Here is a 22,790-nt window from a genome sequence, read left to right as displayed (position 1 = left end):
TTGTTGTTATTTGCTTGATGTATATATAGGCTGAAATTAAACTACAGTATTCGATTTCACTATGAATGCACAGAAAACAGTTCACACTCTGTATCTCAGCCACGATGCAACTGTCTGTTCACGACCCTAAAGATGGCAATAATCTCTTGCAGCTATATCGGAAGGTCTTAGCCAATCTTTCATTCTTCTGTCCTTTAGTCAAAAGATTCGAAAATCCGAAGAGTGTAAGCAGCGCTAGCAGAAGACCAAATGATTTTATTGCTTCCATCCGTTTTATGATACCAGGGACTGCTAAAATGTGTCAAATGTTACAAACGGAAATTAATTTATAATGCAGAACATCTCTGTGAAGAACTGAGAAATAATTTTTGCAGTACGTATCAAAATTAAAAAAAAAAAATTGAAAGTCTAGTAAAACTGTATAAATTTTTTCAAACCTTCTGTTGTAATATGCGACACTATGTCCTTTGCTGATACAAAGTTAATTCCATCCATTTGTCATAAAAATTCAGTTAGATACAGCATTTTAAAACACAATGCTTAAAACTGTTTAAGCGCCCTAACAGGAAGGGACATTTAAACGCGCACCAACAGCAGGCATTTAAATGAACTCCGGCCAGCTCAAGCTTACCACCATTTCAGAAGTCCTGCGTTTAAAGGAATGTTATTAAATTATTATTAAGTTATTAAATCGTAGTGAAATTTGAGTGGGACTGAGCCCCATCAGCCCCTAAAGAAGAACCGCCCATGTGGTATACCATCCTTAAATAAGTTGCTAATCAACCAATCTACAAAATATGGGCAAAGAGCTTGATAAGAAGTTCAGGAGTTAAAGCATAACGTAAGCGAATATCAGGGAATAGTTCTTTTCTTGTGTCGTCATGAGAGACGCCATCTCCTTCTGTGTGTCTGGCATAGCATTTCCTTGCCTTTATCATTTCATATCTCAGCATACCTGAATACCAGTTGCTAGATGACCTTTTGTTTTATTTATAACTTGTTTTTCAGAAACTACGGTGATTCACAGGCAAGCGTGGATGGCATGATGTGGTCACGTGATGTCTGCAATACCAACTCTCTCAACAGCCCACAGTCATATGCCACGTGCTGCAAGCCACTTAAACTATTACGTACTCGGATTTAGGGAAAAATATGAATGAGGCCTATGAATAACATTAGTAAGGAACGGTCTACAAAGCCCATTTCACATTAGGCCAGAAATGGACTTCCTATTGTATGCAATGAACTGTTTCATAGATTATGTCGTAATACAACAATGTACATTGTTATGCTGCTGAAGCATGAAATTTGCTACTTTTATCTAATAAATTTTGAGTTTTCCAAAATGTCATTTCTAAACCTGACATAAGCAAGCTTACTACACAGCAAACAATGTGGTTATGAATTCTGTATATGTAATGGAGTGCATTTCTTCCAGTTTCCAATTTAAAAGGTAAAAAAAGTGATCCCTGTAATAGGCCGTGGAGGCCCATAGGTTTGTGGAATCTCGATACTCGCAGGAACAATCACATAAACGGTGGAGACTCCCTTCATAGCGGGCTAGCCAGGGCTCATGATGCCGGTGATGTCATCACCCTTAAAAGGACGTCTTCTTCATAGCAGCGCAGCAATTGCAGGATGGCAAGAAGTGAAGGGAAGCTTTCGCAGTAGTGGGAGGACCTGCTAGTCTCAGTGGGTCAGTTGGCCAGTGAATTTCCTGCTGCTGCTGGATAGATTCACCGCAGTGCTGTCTTCTTGATGAGAGTGGAGCTGTTTCTCGTGTTGTAAGCTGAGTGATGCTACCATGTTGGAGGCCCGCATCCATATACTTCTGCGGTCAGGCAGCGTGTGCACCAGTTTGTGATCGAGCTGCAGTTACGAGCGCTTGTGTGGGTGTCCAGAGAGTCAGGTTACAACTGTGATGTATAAATACTGCCAGCTCCTGCTATGCTGTGGGAGGTTCCCACAGCGTTGTGAGATGTTGAGGCTCCCAAATTTTCTAGACACTGGGTTCACAGATGGTGGTGAGGTTGTAAGTCTTATGCACCAGCTGCCCTTTATCCCCCAGAAGATTCCTGCTACTCATTTCTGTTAAGGGCTGAGTCGACCCCAGGGCCAGAATCGAACCCACAACTTTCTGGCTTGTGGCATAGTACCTCAACCAACTATGTAACCACATGCCCCCAATATTCAATATATAAACATATAAAACAAAATCAGCCATACTATACTGTGCTGTGCTGTGGGCATCAAAGAAACAATATTATCTCATGAAAGAAGCCTGCAACATTAATAGCAATTTGAGGCCTACAGGTAGCTCAATGTGTGTATCTTACAAATGAAGGTGTTAATTTCGTGTTCAACGTTTTGTGTTCATGCTCACTGCTCAAGTCTCTTTATCCTCTCCCAAAGCTTTCCTCTATATTATGATCTTCACATTATTTAATAACGTTGTTTCAACTACAGATGTTATACAGCATAAAATCAGTCTTAATTGTTATTGCTCAGCTCTCGTTAAGTTATTTCAAAAGTTTTGTCACATTATGACCTTCACATTATTTACAGTTCAACTACTGATTCCACAGAGCATAAAATCAGATGGAAAGAAAATTATGAAATGTGAGCGGGCACAGTTCTGGAAGAAGGCAGTGCGTGGAGATTTTAAGGTACTATAATAAGACTCACACGAAGTTACTGAAGGTTAAAAACACAAAAAGTTCTACATCAGGATGGTGAAGATTCACATGAGTTTCCCTCCTCCCATATACTGGTACACAGCCTTACCACTATGATAATTACCATGGTTCCTCCATCTGGAATTGAAATTATCTTCCGGGGAAGTGCACTGTCCTTGGAACATTTCAGTCTGACACCAAGTGGCTGATAAGAGTGCCTCACCACCCATGAATATTTCTGTGTGTGTGTGTGTGTGTGGGGGGGGGGGTCATATTCTGTAACCTCCAGAAGCACGTCTTTTGCATATCTGCTCATTCCTTATTCTATTTTGTGTCTGATTCTGTTTATTGTACTACACAGTACATCAACAATGCAACAAATTGTTCCTTCTTTCTTACACTCTCACCTTCGACACAACATGTTTCGGCCCTAAATGGTCATCTTCAGGTGTCTTACTATGCTGAAACTGCTACACTGCACTAATATTGTTCATTCATTGCATATGCTACTGCACACTTCATGGTTTAAAACATCATACTCACAGTCAGTCTTCCAAAACTTCATCTCTCTATGTGGTCCTTTGCCCCCCAGTGGCTGTCACTTTCCATCTTTGTATCAACATATCTTTAATTTCACCCATTTTTGTTGTAATGTTTCTACCCTCAATTCTTTCCACGTATTCTGCATGCAGATATAATTATATAATTTACTGAAATGTGCCAGCACTCAAGAGGTGTTTTATATTAACCAATTCAATCAGCTTGTACTCAGCAAAAACTCCCATAATGTGTTCTCTTCCGTATATTACAAAAAAAAAAAAAAAAAAAAAAATCATACTGTTAAAACTTTATGGGATTAAAAAAATGTTTGTTTATATTTTGTCTAAAATCATATACATTAGTATGAAATTAATATCTTATGCACTTACACCCTAGTAAGTTTTGAGCATACATTATTCCCAAGAACAAGAAATAATGCACAATGTTAATGAAAATGTGAAGTGAAATAATTTACTGTGACATTGTTACCACTGTTACACAATCATCTCTAGTTCCCTTGCATATTCAATTGCTTGTTCAGCAAGTTCACTGGAAGGCAAAGTGTCGTCACGTTTCTTCTCTTCAGTACTGAAGTAATAGTAATTGTCTCTTCCGAGAGTCCAATTTTTCTGAAAATAATAACAGTGATGAGGGCCATTTCTGCCACAGCGATAAAAGTTATTCTACAGAACTGTAAAGGTAAAGTTGTCCATGTACTTAACTAATTCAGCACTATACCATGAAAGCATATCTTCATAAAAACAGAAATTGTTTCTGCTTCATTCATCCCTATGTTTTTACAGATTCCTTATCTTACATAACAAAATAATGTTTTCACACCATCTTGTGTCACTACATGGCAAGAACTGGTCAAATTAAGGTGAAATGGTAAAATTGTCCCTGCATTTAATTAAGCACAATGGCATAAAAGTGTATGGGAGTGTGGAGGAATGCATTCTGAAACCTGGCACTAAATGGAAGTGAGAGACTAACTCTCAGGAAAGTTCCTAGGTAGTCTGGATATGGAAATGAAGAGAAAACTTGCATCCATTACGAAACAAGCTCTGGTTTTCTAGTGTGTGGCCAATGTTGACTAAGCAAATTCCACCTCATTAAATGGAAAACAAAATCCTTCCATTAATATCATAATGAGATAAACATCGTAAATGATGTTTACAACAGCTACAACTGACTTCCATCAAAACTTTTACATACCTTAACACCATACTCCTTAATTGCAGTTTGGTTTGGGAAGTTCAACATTCTGGCAGCCTCATTCAGAGAAATTTTCTCATATGCCTTCTCCAGGCAAGCAGCAATCTCGTTGCGTATTGTATCTAAGAGAATGTCGATGAAAAAGTTGTAGCTCTCAGCAGGAACATTACCTTTGGCTAGAAAGATCTACACAAGAAACAAATAAAAGTCAGTAACGGGAGCAGCCTTCAGACCACACATCTAGCACAAATCTGAGTCTCTGTAACAGGCCGTGAAGGCCCATAGGGTTGTAAGATGTTGAGGGTCCAACATTATCTAGACAATCGGCTCAAAGATGGCGGTAAGGTTGTCAGCCTTACTGCACTTTACTCCCCAGGAAAATTAATTAATTCCTGGTACTCACCTCTGTTAGAGGCTGAGTTGACCCCAGGACTACAGTGCGACTGGAAGGATTAAGTTAACTGAAAAAATTCAATGACCTCATGAGGACTTGAACCCGCAACCTTCCAGCTTATAGCATAGTGCCTGAACCAACTACACTACCGCGCGCATATATTTCATAATTTCGGGGGATCCTATGTGAACTCATTCGTTCATCATGTTCTTTCAAATTTTGTTTGAGTCAGCATATGAAATTTGCTACAGGTAAAATTGTATGTCCACCCATTTCAACCTCTCTGACCCACATAAGGATACATAAAAGCAGACAAGCACTGATCAAGAGGTAGAACTGCAAGATACTTGAGAATGGTACAGCAAAATACAAGGAGTTCAAAGCAGAACTCATTCAGCCTTCTTTCCTACTGTAGAAACTGCTAATCCTACAGATCAATTACTATTACTGCCCCCTTTCATTTATTTGTGTGAAGATTTTATTGTATAATTTGTCAGTTATAATCTCAATCTTTCACAGAGTCTGTTTATTAATCACTTTTGAGCTGCAAGGAACATTTCATTCCTTATAAACAAGTATGTTTACGATCTATTTCTATACCAAATTTCACCTGCCTAACTCCAACAATTCATCAGTTGCTGCCAACAAACTGAAAGCTAAAGAAAATGTTCACACATCTGCTATGTTGTTACATTACATTAAATTTCATTAATAAAAGTTGCATCTTTTTCAATGCTCTTTTACCACACACTGGCAGCATTGTTGCTAACATCTCACAAGTTTGCAAGTCTGCTTGCTGTTATTATTGACTGTAGGAAATTAAAAGTATGACATGGAGATGGCCTCCAATGGGATAACATTCAAACCAAGTTTAATAAACATTGGTTAACTGGTTCACATGCTAAAGGGGGCGTGGGGAAATATACCTGAACTCATAAATCTACTTTCTTTCCATAACTAGGGACTGCCTGTGGTCTAGTGGTCAGAGTTCCTGGGTTTGATTCCTGGCGCTACCAGACTTTTCTGAGAAGCAGTGGGTCTCTGAACAGGGTACACTCAGTCTTGTGAGCATAATTAAGGAGCCACATGAATGGAAAAGTAGCAGCTCTGGTCTAGAACACTGAGATTAACGGCCATGGGGATCCAATGCGCTACCTTTGGCACTACCTTTGCCGACAACCGGTGGACACTCAGTGGCTATAGTTCGCTTGCGGACTAAGACCACGGAGTTAGTTAGTTCCAAAAAAAAAGAAAGTAGTGTGAAACTGTTATGAAAGAAGTTACCTTATTGTAACTGCCTTCCATAAGGTACTGCTCTAGAGACAGTGGGTGCCGGATGTACACATTGCTTTGTATCTGATCAGCTGGAAGCAGTTCTAGTTCAGTGTGAAATTCAGCTACTCGATTTTGGGACAGAAGGAACAACAAATTGAGGCCCAAAAGTTGATACTTGTATGCAGATTCTGGCAACTGATCCCTGTAACACAAAACAGAAAATTACATCTATAAGCATAAAATAAGGTCTCCTTATGTCTGACAGAGATGAGAAGCTATGTTCACCCTCTTGTTACCAGCAAAACAGAAGCACATGAGGCTACATGAACCCCAAAGCCATTTCAGGCATGCTGTTAAGAAAAATCTCCATTCTGCTACTGGGGTACCAACTCCAGACCTTCATCCTAAGGCCCACTGCACTGACTTAGCTTTCACAGGTGATTATCAACAAATTCATAATAATGTAAAGATACAACATACATATATACAGGCTCTATCTGAAGCTAGACCACAATAAGTACTAATATCAAAGTCTGGAGAAGTGAAAACTTAAAATAATAATTTCAAATTTTCTAATTTAACCGCACCCTGAATTGTTGTTAAATTATATTAAATTACATTAATAAAGTTAAATTTTTGTTTTTAGTTATGTATTCTTGTAAACTGAAGCCTGGGAGTACAGAATTTTCTGTCTAAACTAAAATAAATGTTCACTTTTATGTGGTGTTTGCATAAAATGTGTAAAATAAATTCATATATGGGAGGCAATATCATCTGTGCAACCTTGTGTTTCATCTTCATATTAGATTTTGATGAACTCTGGTCTGATGGATTAGTACTGAAAGGAAAATGTAAAATTTCATCTGTACAGGTCCACTGCTGTACAAATTTTGTATGAAGCTCATGTCAAAATTTACTAAACACGTAAACTATTTAACTAACTAACCAAATAACTCCATGTGGCCAAACCCTTCGAGAAGTTGATAGTTGTGCAGCTATTCAAGAATTTCCCAATATTTTATGGAACACGAAGGTTCATTATCATGTTCGCAAGAACCCTCAACTGATCCCTATCCCGAGCGAGATCAATCCAATCACTGATCATTTTATTTATTATCATGTTCGCAAGAACCCTCAACTGATCCCTATCCTGAGCCAGATCAATCCAATCCATCTCATTCCATCCTTTCTCTCTAAGATCCATTTTAATACTGTCCATTCATTTGATTTGAATCAAATTTTAATTTAAGGCCTCACCGTATGATAAAGTTAGTATGAGAAATGAAATACAGAGCTCAATATGGACTTTAAGTTTTACAGTGAAGTATATACCTAATACAGTACAAGCAAAATGTGATTTTGTCATTATGCATTGTGAAGTAAGTTACTTACTGGTGACCAGCAAGGTACATGTGCGAACAAGCCATCAAGTGACACCTACATCAGCCTTCCTGCAAACTCATTGCAACTTACATTGACAGAATGTTATGTTACATTTTTACATACACAGAGGGACAGTCCTAGCTACCAACAGAACTGTAAGAAATCAACATAAAAAATAATGAGAGATCGAACACTGCNAACCAAAGGCAAAATTACAGTTTTGTATAGTTTATTTTTATGTGTTTAGACAGTACACAATGAAGACATGTTCTGAACTGAATGGTAGCAAGCATTACCCCAGTTTAATGTGCTCTTAATTTCCTCATGAATCAAATTTTAATTTAAGGCCTCACTGTATGATAAAGTTAGTAGGAGACATGAAATACAGAGCTCAATATGGACTTTAAAATTTTACAGTGAAGTATATACCCAATACACTATAAATACAAAATGTGATTTTGTCATTATGCAGCGTGAAGTAAGTTACTTACTGGTGACCAGCAATGTACATGTGCGAACAAGCCATCAAGTGACACCTACATCAGCATTCCTGCAAACTCATTGCAACTGACATTGACAGAATGTTATGTTACATTTTTACATACACAGAGGGACAGTCCTAGCTACCAACAGTACTGTAAGAAATCAACAAAAAAATAATTATTTTTTATGTTGATTTCTTACAGTACTCTCATTATAATGAGAGGTCGAACACTGCAAAAAGTGTATCTGGAAATAATATGACCCCCAAAACTATTTAACAACACAATAAATTTACACATTTCCTGCCTTTTAGCTTTACCTGTAATCAAGGTAGTAGCATTTCAGCTGGGCCATGTATCGTTCAAATGATGGAATATCTTTCACAGCTATGCTCCACTGTGCTCCTATTTCTAAAATATCTCCTGCAAAAGGAAAAAATTTGGTATCACATACTACGCAGTAGCGTAGTTGGTTGAGGCACTATGCTACAAGCCGGAAGGTCACGGGTTCAAGTCCCGATGAGGTCACTGGATTTTTTCAATTGACCTAATCCTTCCAGCCACACTGTGGTCCTGGGATCAACTCAGCCTCTAACAGAAATGAGTACTGGGAATCTTCTTGGGGAGTAAAGCGTGGCCGGTGGGTAGGGCTGACAACCTTGCCGCCATCTATGAGCCAATTGTCTAGAAATGTGAGAACCTCAACATCATCTTACAACCCTATGGACCTCCACAGCCTGTTCCAGGAATACCTTTACTTTTACATTTACTTTTACTATAAATATAAAAACAAGCAAGTTACTTAAAATTTTACAAGATAATTAAAATCACAATTCAAGTCATAACATGGACTGCTAAGAGTTACAATTCAAGCTAGCAAAGCACTTCCATATTTCATGAAGAATTACATTAACATTTTATCAAAATATGACATCTCTACTGCCATGACAAATTCAGACAGTAGAACTCTGGTTATGGTATATTTTGGAAGCAACTAGGTTTGGCAGGGGGTGAAGGAAGTGGTGCTTGGGGTTTTGAGTTTTCTGAAGAAGCTGTCCATGGTGGGATGGGTCATTCTATTTTCTTCTCCCTGCAAGTCTCCTTGTACTCAGGAGGGAGATTTGGTAACCCTCTACTGAACACCATTACCCTTTCAACATTGGGATCAGTGGGCCTGTGTTCAGTGCAGCACCAGTATGCCACATATTCCAGCATAAGTCTAACAGGTGTTAATGTAATGGGATGAGAAGTACAGAACTTCATAACATTGTACTTAAGTATCCTGCTACATAGTTGAGCACTTTATGTAATATATCTGGGAAATCTCTAAGTCAGGGAGTCGCAGGTTGAGATGTGACTACAAAACATTTCTAATGCAAACTTAATCTACAGAGAGATTATTGGAGATCTTGCTGGAAATAGTTTGGCCAGTCCTGTGGGAAGACACATGCTACTCACATCACCTCGCACCGACCTGTGGTGTAGCTGACAGACCCATGGCCTATACACATTACAATTTCTCTCCAGCATCACTCCAGTAAATATTTCAACTACATGAAGTAAGCTTATGTGTAACATGCCTGCTGACCACAATCACAAGCCCCTGTAACTGTTTTAAACATCCAATTGGTCCTGTTACTTTCTGTGTGGAAGTGAAGTGAATTACATAGGAAAATGAGTGTTCATACACTATACCCATATGAAAATTGAGAACAATCTGGTATAAATTTCAGGATGTTATAGTGCCATATGGAGGCNCACGGCCATCTATGAGCCAATTGTCTAGAAAATGTGAGAACTCTGTGGCTTTAGTCTGCAAGTGAACTATCATACATAAATTTACATATGCAGATGGTTTATTGAAAAAATAAAACCTCAAATCAAAATAATGGGCACTCAAAGAAGAGAAATACAGTAATGTCAGTGCCAGACTTGATTATTCCCCTTAAAATTCCCTTACACACGTTGCAGAGGATATTGGTTTAAAGTTTCAAATTTTAAGTTTGCTGTACTTCTGCAAAGTAACTTTGACGTGTGAATGTGAACATTTTACAAAGATGCAAAGAGTATATGCGTTACCAATTGTGGCATCTGCTGTGGTATGGGTGGATTTTGTTTGGATGTCTTAGCTTAGGGGCTTGCCAGTTGTGTTGCAGGTCTTAGTATGCATGGAAAAAGTTAAGAGGAGGAGCTTATATATTTTCCAGTTTACCGGACAAAAGGTTTTGCTGCAAACTCTCAAATAATCCTATACAACCAAAAGTATAAATAATCTGATACAAAATGCAATGGCAGAAAAAAAGAAAAGTATATCAACTGGCTAATGACGAAACAATTTCGTCATTATTCATACCATGCCTATGGCATGATTTTACTACTGTGCTGACTACAAATTCGTACGAAATAACCTATCATAAATGGAAATGAAACACTTCCCAAGCATCCCAACACAACAGTATGTTTTGCAATCGAAACTAATCACGTTAACATTCATTAACATCCTTACTTGCTATCAGCAGCTCCTGCTGCGGTGCTGTTGTATTTGATGTTGGCAAAAACATTAAATTTGTAAGTCCCACCTGTAAATACAGAACTTTATTAACATATGGGTGGCAACATTTCTTTCACCTCAAAACCATATAAACAAGTATTTAATCATTATGGCTGTAAAATAAATATCTAAATAACCTTCAACTTTGTTAATAATTCGCCACACTTCTCCAATTTGGGTGGTTTCTTCGTCCATTCTGTCTTCAAAAGTTGATACAATGACACAACACCTTTCAAAGCGGACATGATGATAAACAACGATGAGAGAAACAAAGATAGTATGTACGGCATGTACATAATCTAACCGATAGATGGCAGGACCGGGCAGGACAGAAATGTACTCGTGTTAGAGGATTTGTGTGTATTGACGCTGTTGAACTTGCGATTTTAAATCGGAGGAATCAGAGTATATGCCATTCTATTGAATATAAAGGAGTAGTGTTTCAGTTGTAATAAAATGAGAGCGAAGGTATGTGTGATATATTTTTAATGCTCGTCTTATTTCTGTGTGCATTAAATATGAACATGTGGATGCATTTCAAGTTGCTTCATGTACATCGAGGAGGCATAAAAAGTGCAATATTTCGCGAATGTATTGAGAAAAGTGTATAGTAGGGACAGTAACATGTAAATACATTTGCGTAATGAAAAAAGAAGTGATGTGACACCAAAATAGCAAAACTGCAATTATATGCTTTCACACAGAGATATTGGGTTTTCGGACGTTATCCATCGCCCTCGTTTTTAAGACAACTAAGAAAAACGAGGACGATGGATAAAGTCCGAAAACCCAATATCTTTGTGTGTTATACACCATCGTCAGAATCCTGTAGTAACTATTTATGATTTTAATTTTACCGTATCCCGAAATACGTTATTCACTGCGGTTTGCTAGAAGTTTATACAATTACGAACTGCACAGCATCCCTTTGCTGGGGCACAAGATTTGAACAGGTATTAAGCCCCATTTTTGACTACGGTAGGCATGTTGGCAGTGTCCCCACATAGTAATGAATTTTTTTGTTGTTTTTCAGTGGAGAAAGAAGCGAATGCGGAGGCTGAAGCGAAAAAGGAGGAAGATGAGGGCAAGGTCTAAATAAACAGCAAGTGGGGGTCAAAATAAGCAGTGAGTGACTACAGTAAGTCAGAATGTCAGTTGTGTTAATGTTGTATCTATGCAGTAAATTAGACAGTATTAACTGTTCTCTTTTGTTTCAGGATCACCACCTTGCCAGAAACCAACAACAGTGGGTATGAGTTTCAAGCTGTATGGAGTATTGTTAAAGTCTGGGATTGCTGTATTGACATTGACTTTCAATAAAGGACAGTTTGTATTTGCACTTTTATCTTATTGTCCCATTAATAAAGAATAGTGACTGTAAAAATGTGTCTATAGTATGGCAAAAAGATCAAAATGGAATGGTGGCAGCATGATTAGATATTTTGAAAAGCGAAACTGTGGAAATGTACAGTTTTTTGGCAGCAGTAACAAGTTATTTTTTTGAGTCTTGTGGGGGGTAATATGATTTAAGGTTGCATATTTCTGAGGTAAGTACAGCATAATTTGGATTGGTAGAAAATTGAATGAGCTTCAATTTTGAGAATATATTCTTGCTACCACCATAACAACCTAAGATCTCAGTATAATTTAAATGGAACATGTGCAGACTTGGATTCATGTGTTCAACCATCTCGGATTGGGTCAGTGGAGTTGGATCCACTGGAAGAACACATTTGTGTGTTGCTCTGTTTTGTATGCCTCCTGTGATAGCACCTTCCTGCCCTGCAGTTTCATGTTTGGCACCATGATCTAGCCAGTAATGAATATCCACTACCCNAAAACTGAAGAAAGCAGTCTTCTGGGATTTGGCACCGTGTATATGTGGTGTTAACCGACGTTTCGGAGGAAGGCGATACGTTCCTCCGAAACGTCGGTTAACACCACATATACACGGTGCAAAATCCCAGAAGACTGCTTTCTTCATGTTTTACCATATTCCAAATTAAATTTGGGACTTAAATCTGAATGGTATTGAGGCAGGCTAGTAGTTGTAAACCTGTTTTCTCACAATATATCAAATGAAAAATGTTCCCTTGGGTGGTTGCTTGATGAGGGTAAGTAGTTATGATTTCATGCCAGAACACTACACTTTGTTGCCTTTACACAGCTGCATCTATATCACATTCTAAATGATTTGATGATTGTGCTTTATCTGAAACAGTCCTGTAGTATCAGAGCTGCTATATATGTTCTCTGGAGCAGTGGAAATGCACCCAGTATGAAATCCATTTCTTCTCCAACATGAATTGCAGTGAACACTCAAGTTATTTACACAAATTGATAGAAGTAGCACAGGCAATTAAAAACAAGATAATATGAAAATCTGGAAATGCCTATTATTCATGCTTCATTAAACCCAGAAAGTAAATTGTTACTACTATAGGATTCTGACGATGGTGTATAACACACTGATATGTTGGGATTTTGGACTTTATCCATCGTCCTGGTTTTNTTTGTTATCTTAAAAACCAGGACGATGGATAAAGTCCAAAATCCCAACATATCAGTAAATTGTTACTGGTCACCAGACAGCAAGACAAGTATTTTCCCAATAGAAGAAATCAGCTCCTGTCGAATGGCAGTAAGCAGCGCAGAGAGCAACAAAATAAAATAGAAATGACAGTAGAATGTGAAGACATATAGTCCATTTCAAATCATTGTAAAATATCACCAGTGCAGTTACTGAAACATTTCAATGGGTAATATTATGGGGAACTATTATCAGTAACAAAGGGGTTGTAAGTTGTGCATAATCAAGAGGATGGGGTTTGTGTTTAATGTAAATTTGGTTACGTGTCCACTCAAACAAGGATATAGTGATATACAGTGATATACATACATTCTGGAAACGGGTAGTAAAGGAATATATTAATTTGGCTAGCTTAACCCAATCACCGATGGGACCATCACCAGGGTACCCAGGTGGGACATAAGTAAAGAAGCAGTGTGTGATGTAAGAAGGCAGTAGTTGTAGGTATACATTTTCACTTTTACTATACAAAATTCAGTAACTCATTGATGCTGGATTTGTTTTCACTATTGATGATTACAATCCACAGAGTGTTGCCTTTCTGGAGGACCAGATATGTAGGAAGAAGAAACAAGTAATTGTGTGAAGCACAAAACTTTTTTTTCCCTCAAGAAATACTTTCTGAAGTTCACCTACAGCTATGACCACAGGGTTTGAGGCATCTTAGGCTCCTAAGATCCACAAGAAAAGGATTCCCTTGAGGGACACTGTAAGCACCACTGGGCACCCTTGGCTACTGTCAAGACATCTGGTAGGCTAGTCTGTCTCTTGCTTAGGCAGCTATTTGCATCATGTGAAGAACTTTATTTCATGACCATGCTGGACTCTCTCTGGGCCAGACCCCAGGACATCATGGTCAGTTATGATATGGTCTTACTCTTCACCACAGTGCTGATTTGGGAGGTCTTTACCCTATTCAGTAACTACTTTGAAGAGAATATCCTGAGACTTCCAGCCTTGGTAGCCAGTTCTGTGAGGCCAAATTGAATGGCTTTGGGTTGAACCATCTCTCATGATTGCCAACTTCTTCACAGAGGGTTTTGAATGCACAGTACTTGATAGAGCAATCTATAGGCCCCTCCACTGCTTCCAGTGTTTGCATGACAATTTATTCATCTTGCCCTATGGATCAGAGAAGCTGAAGGACTTCCCTAACCAGCTAAACACTCAGTTCAATGGCCACCTTCTTGGATATTGAAATTTATAAGAGACCTGATGGCTCTTTGGGTTATAAGGTATACTGTAAACCCACTCATACCAACCCTTATCTGAATTCAGTACTCACTACAATCCATCCAACAAGCAAGGCATGTTTTCCACATTGGTACACCGAGCTGTGTGTGTCCAGGTTAACTTACCTGTTGAACTGAGTTTCTCAAAGGGACTTTTGGGCAAAATGTTTACAATGGTCTGTACAGCACTTAATCCTCCTGAGAGGGTTGTTCCACTTAGTAAGTATCCTGACTTGACTTTCTGCGCTACACCAGGCTGACCTTCAACTGTTAGCAGGGTACTGCTCCAGCTCAGTTTCAAGCTTGTTTTCCTCCTGCCAAGGATAATTTCAAATTAATAACATAGGAATGCTAAAATTAGAATCTATTTCTAATTCAAGCATAGAGTGAATTGTTTTTTAAAGGAAGGCCGCACTATAGCTAAAGAGGTTAGTTGCTGGCTTCCCTCCACAGTGGACCAGATTTGATCCCGGGTCTGGTCAAGTGGGATTTGTGGTAGACAAAGTGGCGCTGGGGCGTTTTCTCCAAATAATTATGTTTCCCCTGCCAATCTTCATTCCACCAAATTCTCCATCATCATAATCACCTGGGGCAGGCTACAATAGGCCAATCAGTGGCCGCTGTGCCAAGTGGACCCAGCTGGACTCCACCCCCCACTAAGTGAATTAATTTTTAAAGGAAAGAAGCATCAAGTTAATACATTTTTTCTTGAAGAGTAATTAACTATCTAGTAAGATCATTCAAGATCAAATTAGATTTACACTCTACCAATCACCTGGCATGTGAATATCATCCACCCCTCCCCAAATAAAATTTGCAATCATCAAATTACAGATTAACATATAAAATTCTCAATGCTAATATTTTACAGGTTTCATTACTGTCATTGCATCTTTCATGTACGCTAATCAGAAACAACCATCTAATACAACTTATCATTAACTGACAAATTATTGATTCACCCCACATACTTGGGCCCATGGGCCATCTTCAGAGGTATCCAACAAAATTATTAACAATAGAAGTTTAAAAATTATATTACCATTTGTCTTTAAAAATTAAAAACATATTTATGTATCCATGTCTATACCATTAAAATCCAGTAGAATAATTTGTAAGTTGCGTGTAGGCAGCAGATCAGTCAATATTTCTTTATAGTATGTGTCCGCTAGTTGTCGGTATTCTGAGGCGGCTACTGAACTGTATCTTGTATTGCCCCCTGGTAGAAGGTCTTCTGTGCTGTTATGATATTAAAGTGGCAGAAGAATAAGACAGTCATGTTGGATTATCCACCTGTATATCATGAAACTGTTAAATGTCGGTCAACTCACACAGTCAAAGAGACAACTCAACACCCACAGTGCAGCAAGAGCAGGTGATATTTACACACTACGGCTTGCAACCTGACTGTCTGTACCGCCTTACAAGCACTACCCAGTCACCGATCACCATAGCAGCTCCAACGTTCATTCGTTAGCATGCCGCCTAGCAGCAAGAGTATAAAGATGCTGGCCTCTGACAGCTAGCATCAGTCACATCAGTCATGGCTACACTTGTATCCAGAGATTACCATAGCAATCGCTCTACTAGCACCAACACCGCAGCTGACTCTACCAGCGACCGGCACCTCATGCACCATAGGTCAGCCAGCCAACCAACCAGACTCACCACTATCGCACCAACTTGCAATCACTGGGCTACAGCAAAGAAGAACATTGGGCTGCTACAAGGAAGCACACTGCACTGGCTAGCTTGCTGCAACGAAGGCTTCGGACAAATGGCCCTTTTCAGGGCCTACAATAGCACTGTCATCACTAGACAGGGTTAGCTGCTATGTTCTTCAGACATGCTCCCCACTCATCTGTAATACCCATTCTGAGTGCAATAAACATTTGTTGTTATAGTTTTATGTGGTCCCAGCGAACACCAACATCCCACAGATGACTCAAGGATTAAGAGTAGTGTATTTAGGAAATCAGGAATAAAAATTGCAGCAAAATGTGATCTAGAAAAACATTTTCTGTTTAATTACAAAAGACAATTAACATACATGATGAATTATATTATATTAAGTGATGTGAACAAAAGAAAGAAAACAAAACATGGTTTTTACATAATAAAAAACATACAAATATCTTCATTACAGTCTAATACTCAGAAGTAAAGAGTATGTAACCAGTATGAGCAGCACTGTAAAGATAGTAGCCATTAATTAAGGTTCAGTTCAATCAATCGCTTCATGACTAGCATATTAGTAAAAAAAGTGGTCATGCTGCAGAATGGAGTAGAAATATTTTACAAATATATAAATTGAAAAGACTTGGTTGGAATATGGTACTACAGTTTTAAGGCCCCTTAAATATCAATGAAATCTAGTTAAAAGTTAGGTGCTTGAGAACCTCCCTGCTTAAGCCAAAAATAAATTGAGTATGTCCCCAATTCCCATCAAGGATTTGAAAACAATTTGCAGTTTTCCATTTAATTCTATTTGTTCTGTAAAGGAATTAAGCATATAAAAAGCTATAGTGTAATTAACGTATGCTGCCAAGAATCAACATTCTTGTTCACCTTTTCAGTTACTATAGAGTGAACTGAGTTATGCAAGTAACCTGAATGTACAGTGACTTTAAATTTCTGCAAGCAATACTTCATTTGTATCTCACAAACAATCCCACAAAATAATTAATGGCTGACAATGCAAACATACAGAGTAGGATCATAACATAATCTAGAAGTAGCAGAGTACAAAGGCCTAGAGGACTATGAGGAAAAACTGGTGAAAAGTCACTTTCCAATCACAGTCTAAACAATAAATCTTACAAAACTATATACACTTCTTGTTTCAATAATATTGAGCTTGCCATCTTGAAAGCTGCTCCATTGTTTTAACTTAAATGTTCGTCACAACTCTCACTGCTTAAGAAACATAAATGGCATCCTAAATACATTAATTTCTTTTCTCAAATATTGCTCAAAAAAAGTAATAACTTATTTCATTTTTACAAAAAAGTTATGCCAGTATGTTTGAAGATTTTTGGCAGTTTTAAAAATATTTTGTCAATGTTATCTCTAAATTTATTCACAGTGTAATACAGTCTCCCATTTAATGAAAATTAAAACTGAGTGTAGGAGACATGACCATTTTTGTTTGGCTGACATCTCTGTGGTCAAATTAATTACATTAGATACTGAAAATATGAAACTAATACCAGCTCCTCTGATCAGGTAGTATTATTCTGCAAGTAACAGTGAACACTGAAACTGGCAAGTAAGAGCATCAGGGTCAAACTATTATGCCATGTTTAACATGCCAATACCAAAATTATACTCCTCTTTACAGAAGTTCTTACATGCACTTCCACCCACAAGAAGTAACAATATTTTACATGGCAAGATGTGACAACAGTGGGCAAGCCATGGTTTGGTTGCTGCAGTTTTCTAATGAGGCGATGATGTTCTAGGCCAGGCAATTTTTGCATCTATCCTTTTATAAGCAAACATACAATGTTTGCCAGCCTGGGCCACATTTCCCTTGATGTCCTGCGGACATTCTCCATCAGCCAGGAGCGTCTCTGCAAATATATATAACAAAGAGAAGTTAGTTCAGTTCTACAGACTTGAAATTGTCAAATCAGAGGAAATGGCTATTTCTGTCATATATGCTATGCAGAGTTTCTCTGCACTTCAAGGTGCCTGTTTCAGTAACATCTTCCCAACTCACTAATCATGATGATTCACAGATTTCAATAACCCTTTGCTTATGGAGATGTGATGTTCATGAACTAAAATCACCAGGGAGGTTTCAAATTTAAAAATGCAATTCTGCATGAGGAAATAACATAGGGTGTATTTAATACATTTCTATCCATCATTTTCTAATAAAAATTAAATTATTAATACACTGTGTTTACTTATGTATGAAGAGTTGACCCAACAAAAGGCCTAAGTATATGTGACTGTTTGCAGCTTGTTTGCTTGGCTTACATTTCCATTGTGAAAATGGAGGCTGTGTTCTTCTGAAATGATGGCTAACTTCTACCAGACTACACAGCATCACATCTGCAGCTTGTTATTCATCATAGTCATAGACATAAGGATCTTAAATTCAACGATGCTTTGTTTTTATATTACGGAAACCTGCCACACAATCTCCAGAATGTGAGTGTACATGACAAAAATACTGTTTACCGCTACTGTCTGTTGTTTCTCATTTGCATTACTAATTACGAATTAAAAGAAACTACCGCATCAAATATATTAATTTTATTACCCTTTTAACTATATAAATTTATTATGCGACTTCTATGTATTACAATTTTGTGGCATTATGTCCATCTTCCATTTGTCAATTTGATATTCTCTGAGTCCACAGTTCAATGTACAAGAAGCAACTTTTCTTTACTTCCTGGCTGAGCAGGACATAATATTTACAAATCTTAGCTACTAGTTTCAAAGTGACTGATCTGTGACAGTTTCATTCCTTCTGAATACAGGACATAAGCTCACCAAAGTGCAAGCTATGTATTATAGTTCAAATGAAAATTTAGCAGTTGATAAAATCACTGTGCTGTTCACAAAATATACCAAAGAAACAGTTTCACATAAACGTTTAAAAGTATGTGATTTTATGCGCTATGCATAAAAGTGTGTCATTAAGCACAGGCAGGAAATTTGTGACTTTGGAAATGACTGTTACTTGTGCAACTGTGACAGAACTGACTACAAGAACATACTTTCTATTCATATCCAGATTTATTTGACTTTTTACTTCCTGAGACCACAAACTGCTGTGGTACTGTCAGACTAAATGTCTAGGGAATTTGGAACAAATCTGAAATTGAAACAATGTGAAATAAGGACCAGTGTAAGGGGTGTCTTGACAGTCACTGTATGGAACACAAAGAAATTTAAAACAAGAAGGGTAATATCTTCTGGGATATAATGACTTGTAGTCTGTTGAAAGTGAACCAACGTTTTGGAGGAAAATATCACCTCCATCTTCAGGGTTGAATCAGCAGACAAGATACAAGTGTGAAAGCAGGTAGGTCAACTGATGTTTCAGAGGAAACTATCGCCACCATTTCAGGGTTGAATCCGCTGGGCAAGACATGGCTTGCCACCTGCTTCCACCCTGTTATCTTTCTTGTTGATTTGACCGTGAAGATGGAGGCGATACGTTCCTCTGAAATGTTGGATGACTTTCAACGGACTACACAGCGATATATCCCAGAGGTTATTACTCCGGATAACCACCACTTCCAGGACATTAAATCCTATAAAATGAAAATATATTGATAAATATACATCACCCTCCTGAGGGTAGTTCTTTGATGAGAAAGAAAACACTCTCAAACCAGCCACACTATAAGATTATACGTAAAGGCACATGGGGTATGCAGACGAAGCTGGTGAAATGACAAACACCTACTACATTAGCATACTGACCTTAAAATCGACAAAAAAGTTGTTTTTTTTTCACCTTCTGAACCTTTTTAATTCTGAACATCCTTATTCTCCACACATCCCATGGTTCAAAATCCAGTTCTGCAGAGATGTGAGGTTCCCATGGAAATGACTATGAACAGTTTTGTCTTCTGGGATGTGAAACTATGAAATCTGGTAGTAAGTTACCAATGTTTCAAAGGAACATGTTGCTGCCACCTTCAGGTTTGAGATGGATGGAGCATGCTCCTCTGAGACATGGCAACAATACAAGAACACGTGGGTTTACATGTCAGTAGACAACAAACCCAATTGTACAGGGTCTTCTTGGAAAATAAATAAGTCATATCTTGCAATGAAAAAAATAGAAATAGTAATTGCTGAACAGTTTATACCAACCTTCCCCATCAACTAGCTTGAACAGACCATAATCTTGAGGATTTGTAATGCGGACCTTATGAGCAATTATCTTGCACACATCACGTGTGGTCATGTTTGGCCGTACTGGAAGAGTCTTTGTGATGATAGAGCCATGCATTTCATCTGGCACAACAATCTTCAAAACTGACCGGAACTCTGTCAGTGATGCCACTTTCCACTGCAATTTTTAGTTTTTCAATTAGTTGCAACTATGGCCTCCAAAATGACAGTAGTGCTTCATCTTAACATAAAAGTAAAAGTCATCAAAGCAAGTGATAAAGAGAAGTTGAGAACGAAAGAAATTGTGACAAAATTGTAGCAATGCTTAAATCAAACAGAAACTAAGAAAAACTGGAAATGAAATGGGTAAAAGTGACTTTAAGGCATCTGACGGATGGTTAGGAAGATTCAGAAAATTTGTCACACTGTGTTTAGTGAAGCTTGTGGTGAGTGTGTTGATGTTAGTGAGCAAACTTTAACAAATTGGGTTCCTAAATTGCCTTCAATTATGGATGTATAAGGACCAAAGGATATCACAAATGGTAATGAAAAGGGACAGTCTACTATACATGGAGAAAACATTATTGTACTGCTAGGAATAAACAATATACATAATGTGGCCAAAACAATGGCACTTTTGTACACAGGATGAAGCAATATATGTATAGGTAATGTAGTCATAAAAAACTTAATCTAATTTTAAGTACCTTCACAAAATGGTACCTGGCCGCAATGGAAAATAAATCTGTTCCCCTGTGGTTCCATCTTATGCCGGTTTCACTTCATAATACTCCACAACAGTTCACATAATTAGAAGAAATTGTTCAATAGTTCTTGCTTAATATAACACATATGTACCAACTGCAGGCTGTTTGCATCCAGTACAACAGATGACCAACTTAAGTACAAATTCCATCAATACATAACAAATTCTAGCAATTTTGTATGTACAAATATTTTTATATATTTTATGTGTTTGGATGGACCATCTTTAATGCAATTACAAGTAAAATGCACCAATATGAAGATACAAGCTTCTTTCAAACATTCATTCCACAAAAGTATTCACCACATGCCAACACATGTAGCCTTCACTGGAAGTATTAAAAGTTGTTTATGGACATGTATATAAACAATATATGAATACACAGACTTGTGATGAGGGAGTAACACTTGCACCACTGAATACAGGGTTCTGAAATGATGCATGGTAACAGACCTTCAAAGAATATTTGTTGTCTTTGTGGTATGTGAGACAATAATATGGTGGCTGTGCAAATATTTCATTTTTTAGTGACAATGAATAGACTACTGGAACTAGAAATATAATATTATGTATCACTAAAGATCATAAACATTTCTATACTTAAATCATAAATACTTATGAAGGAGAATATAACATTAATAATAATAACAGGAACCACAACATTCTGTAATATAAAATTCTGACTTGAGTAAGATTTCATCTTAAATTCATGTACACATAAGACCAGCATTCTCACCAATGAGTGAAATTTTATTCCTGGATTGTATATTTCTATTACCTAACCATAACACTAGAAAGGTAAGATTTGTAGGACCCCAGTATGTGCAACAGAAAAGTAGACTTCATGAATTGAGCCCAGAATTTTAAATCACTCCCCCTTCCCCAAGCATTCTGTGTATTAACAGAGCACAGAGAAAATGACTACTTCAGTATGATAATATTATATTAGATACTGTCCACAGTCTAATATTTGATACAGTGTTTTGGGAGCTGGCTCTATTCCCATCTTCTGTTGATTGGTTGTCATTATTATACTAAAAATTTTGCATTACTTTCTTATTTTTAATACTAGTGGTAAAGAAGAGAGAATGACCAGGAAACTGAAGGAGTTAATGTTAAACTTCATCTTGATAAACTTGAGACTTGATATCAGGCAGATAGAAACACATACAGTTGAATTGTTAGTACATGATCCTAGCTTTTTGAGGTAGAAATTGCTATTGCAAAGTTGAAAAGATATAAATCGCCAGGTAGTGATCAAATTCTGGCAGAATTTATTCAAGCAGGAAGTGAAATATTATGTTCGAAGATCCATAATCTAATTAATCATATTTGGAATAAGGAAAAATTGCCTGACCAATGGAAGGTGTCTATTATTGTACCAGTTCACAAGAAGGGTGATAAAACAGACTATAGTAATTATCATGGGATATCTCTGCTATCAACTTCATACAAAATTTTATACAATAGTCTTCTCTCAATGTTAAGTCCATACATAGATGAAATTATTGGGGATCATCAGTGTGGGTTTTGGCATAACAGATCAACTACAGATCAGATCTTTTGCATTCATCAGATATTGGAGTACAATGAGATAGTACATCAGCTATTTGTAGACTTCAAGATAGCTTATGATTCAGTTAGGAAGGAAATATTGTACAATATTCTGATAGAGTTTGGAGTACCCATGAAACAATAGGCTGAATAAAATGTGTTTAAACGAAATATATAGTAAAGTCCATATATGTAAACATTTGTGTGATAATTTTCCTATCCAGAATGGTCTAAAACAAGGAGATGCTTTATCACCATTATTTTTCAAATT

General features: G+C 37.5%; 2 protein-coding genes and 1 long non-coding RNA gene across 3 annotated transcripts in view; 1 reads left to right on the top strand and 2 right to left on the bottom strand.

The window, feature by feature from the left end:
• Window positions 1-3,531: 3,531 nt before the first annotated feature.
• On the bottom strand, window positions 3,532-10,792 carry LOC111871767 (26S proteasome non-ATPase regulatory subunit 8). The gene is made up of 6 exons (XM_023865083.2): window positions 10,653-10,792; window positions 10,471-10,543; window positions 8,285-8,387; window positions 6,109-6,301; window positions 4,431-4,616; window positions 3,532-3,844 (listed from the first exon to the last, which is right to left on the bottom strand). The coding sequence occupies exons 1-6, from the start codon at window positions 10,758-10,760 to the stop codon at window positions 3,710-3,712; spliced, it is 798 nt and encodes a 265-aa protein (XP_023720851.1). The 5' UTR covers window positions 10,761-10,792; the 3' UTR covers window positions 3,532-3,709.
• A 33-nt stretch (window positions 10,793-10,825) lies between these two features.
• Window positions 10,826-11,860, top strand: LOC111871762. Its single transcript, XR_002844094.2, has 3 exons — window positions 10,826-10,983; window positions 11,549-11,653; window positions 11,733-11,860. It is a non-coding gene; the product is annotated as an uncharacterized LOC111871762 (long non-coding RNA).
• A 4,476-nt stretch (window positions 11,861-16,336) lies between these two features.
• Window positions 16,337-22,790, bottom strand: part of LOC111871696 (protein sprint) — a 117,734-nt gene continuing 111,280 nt past the window's right edge. Inside the window, exons 15-16 of the mRNA XM_023864964.2 lie at window positions 20,179-20,377; window positions 16,337-17,909 (exon numbers count right to left, since the gene is read on the bottom strand). Coding sequence (XP_023720732.1) covers window positions 17,776-17,909; window positions 20,179-20,377 — 333 coding nt within the window. The 3' untranslated portion in view covers window positions 16,337-17,775. The remainder of the gene's footprint in view (window positions 17,910-20,178; window positions 20,378-22,790) is intronic.

This window comes from Cryptotermes secundus, unplaced genomic scaffold (genome assembly GCF_002891405.2).
Source record: "Cryptotermes secundus unplaced genomic scaffold, Csec_1.0 scaffold428, whole genome shotgun sequence".
Classification (NCBI taxonomy): domain Eukaryota; kingdom Metazoa; phylum Arthropoda; class Insecta; order Blattodea; family Kalotermitidae; genus Cryptotermes; species Cryptotermes secundus.
This window is presented reverse-complemented; position numbering and strand designations above follow the sequence as displayed.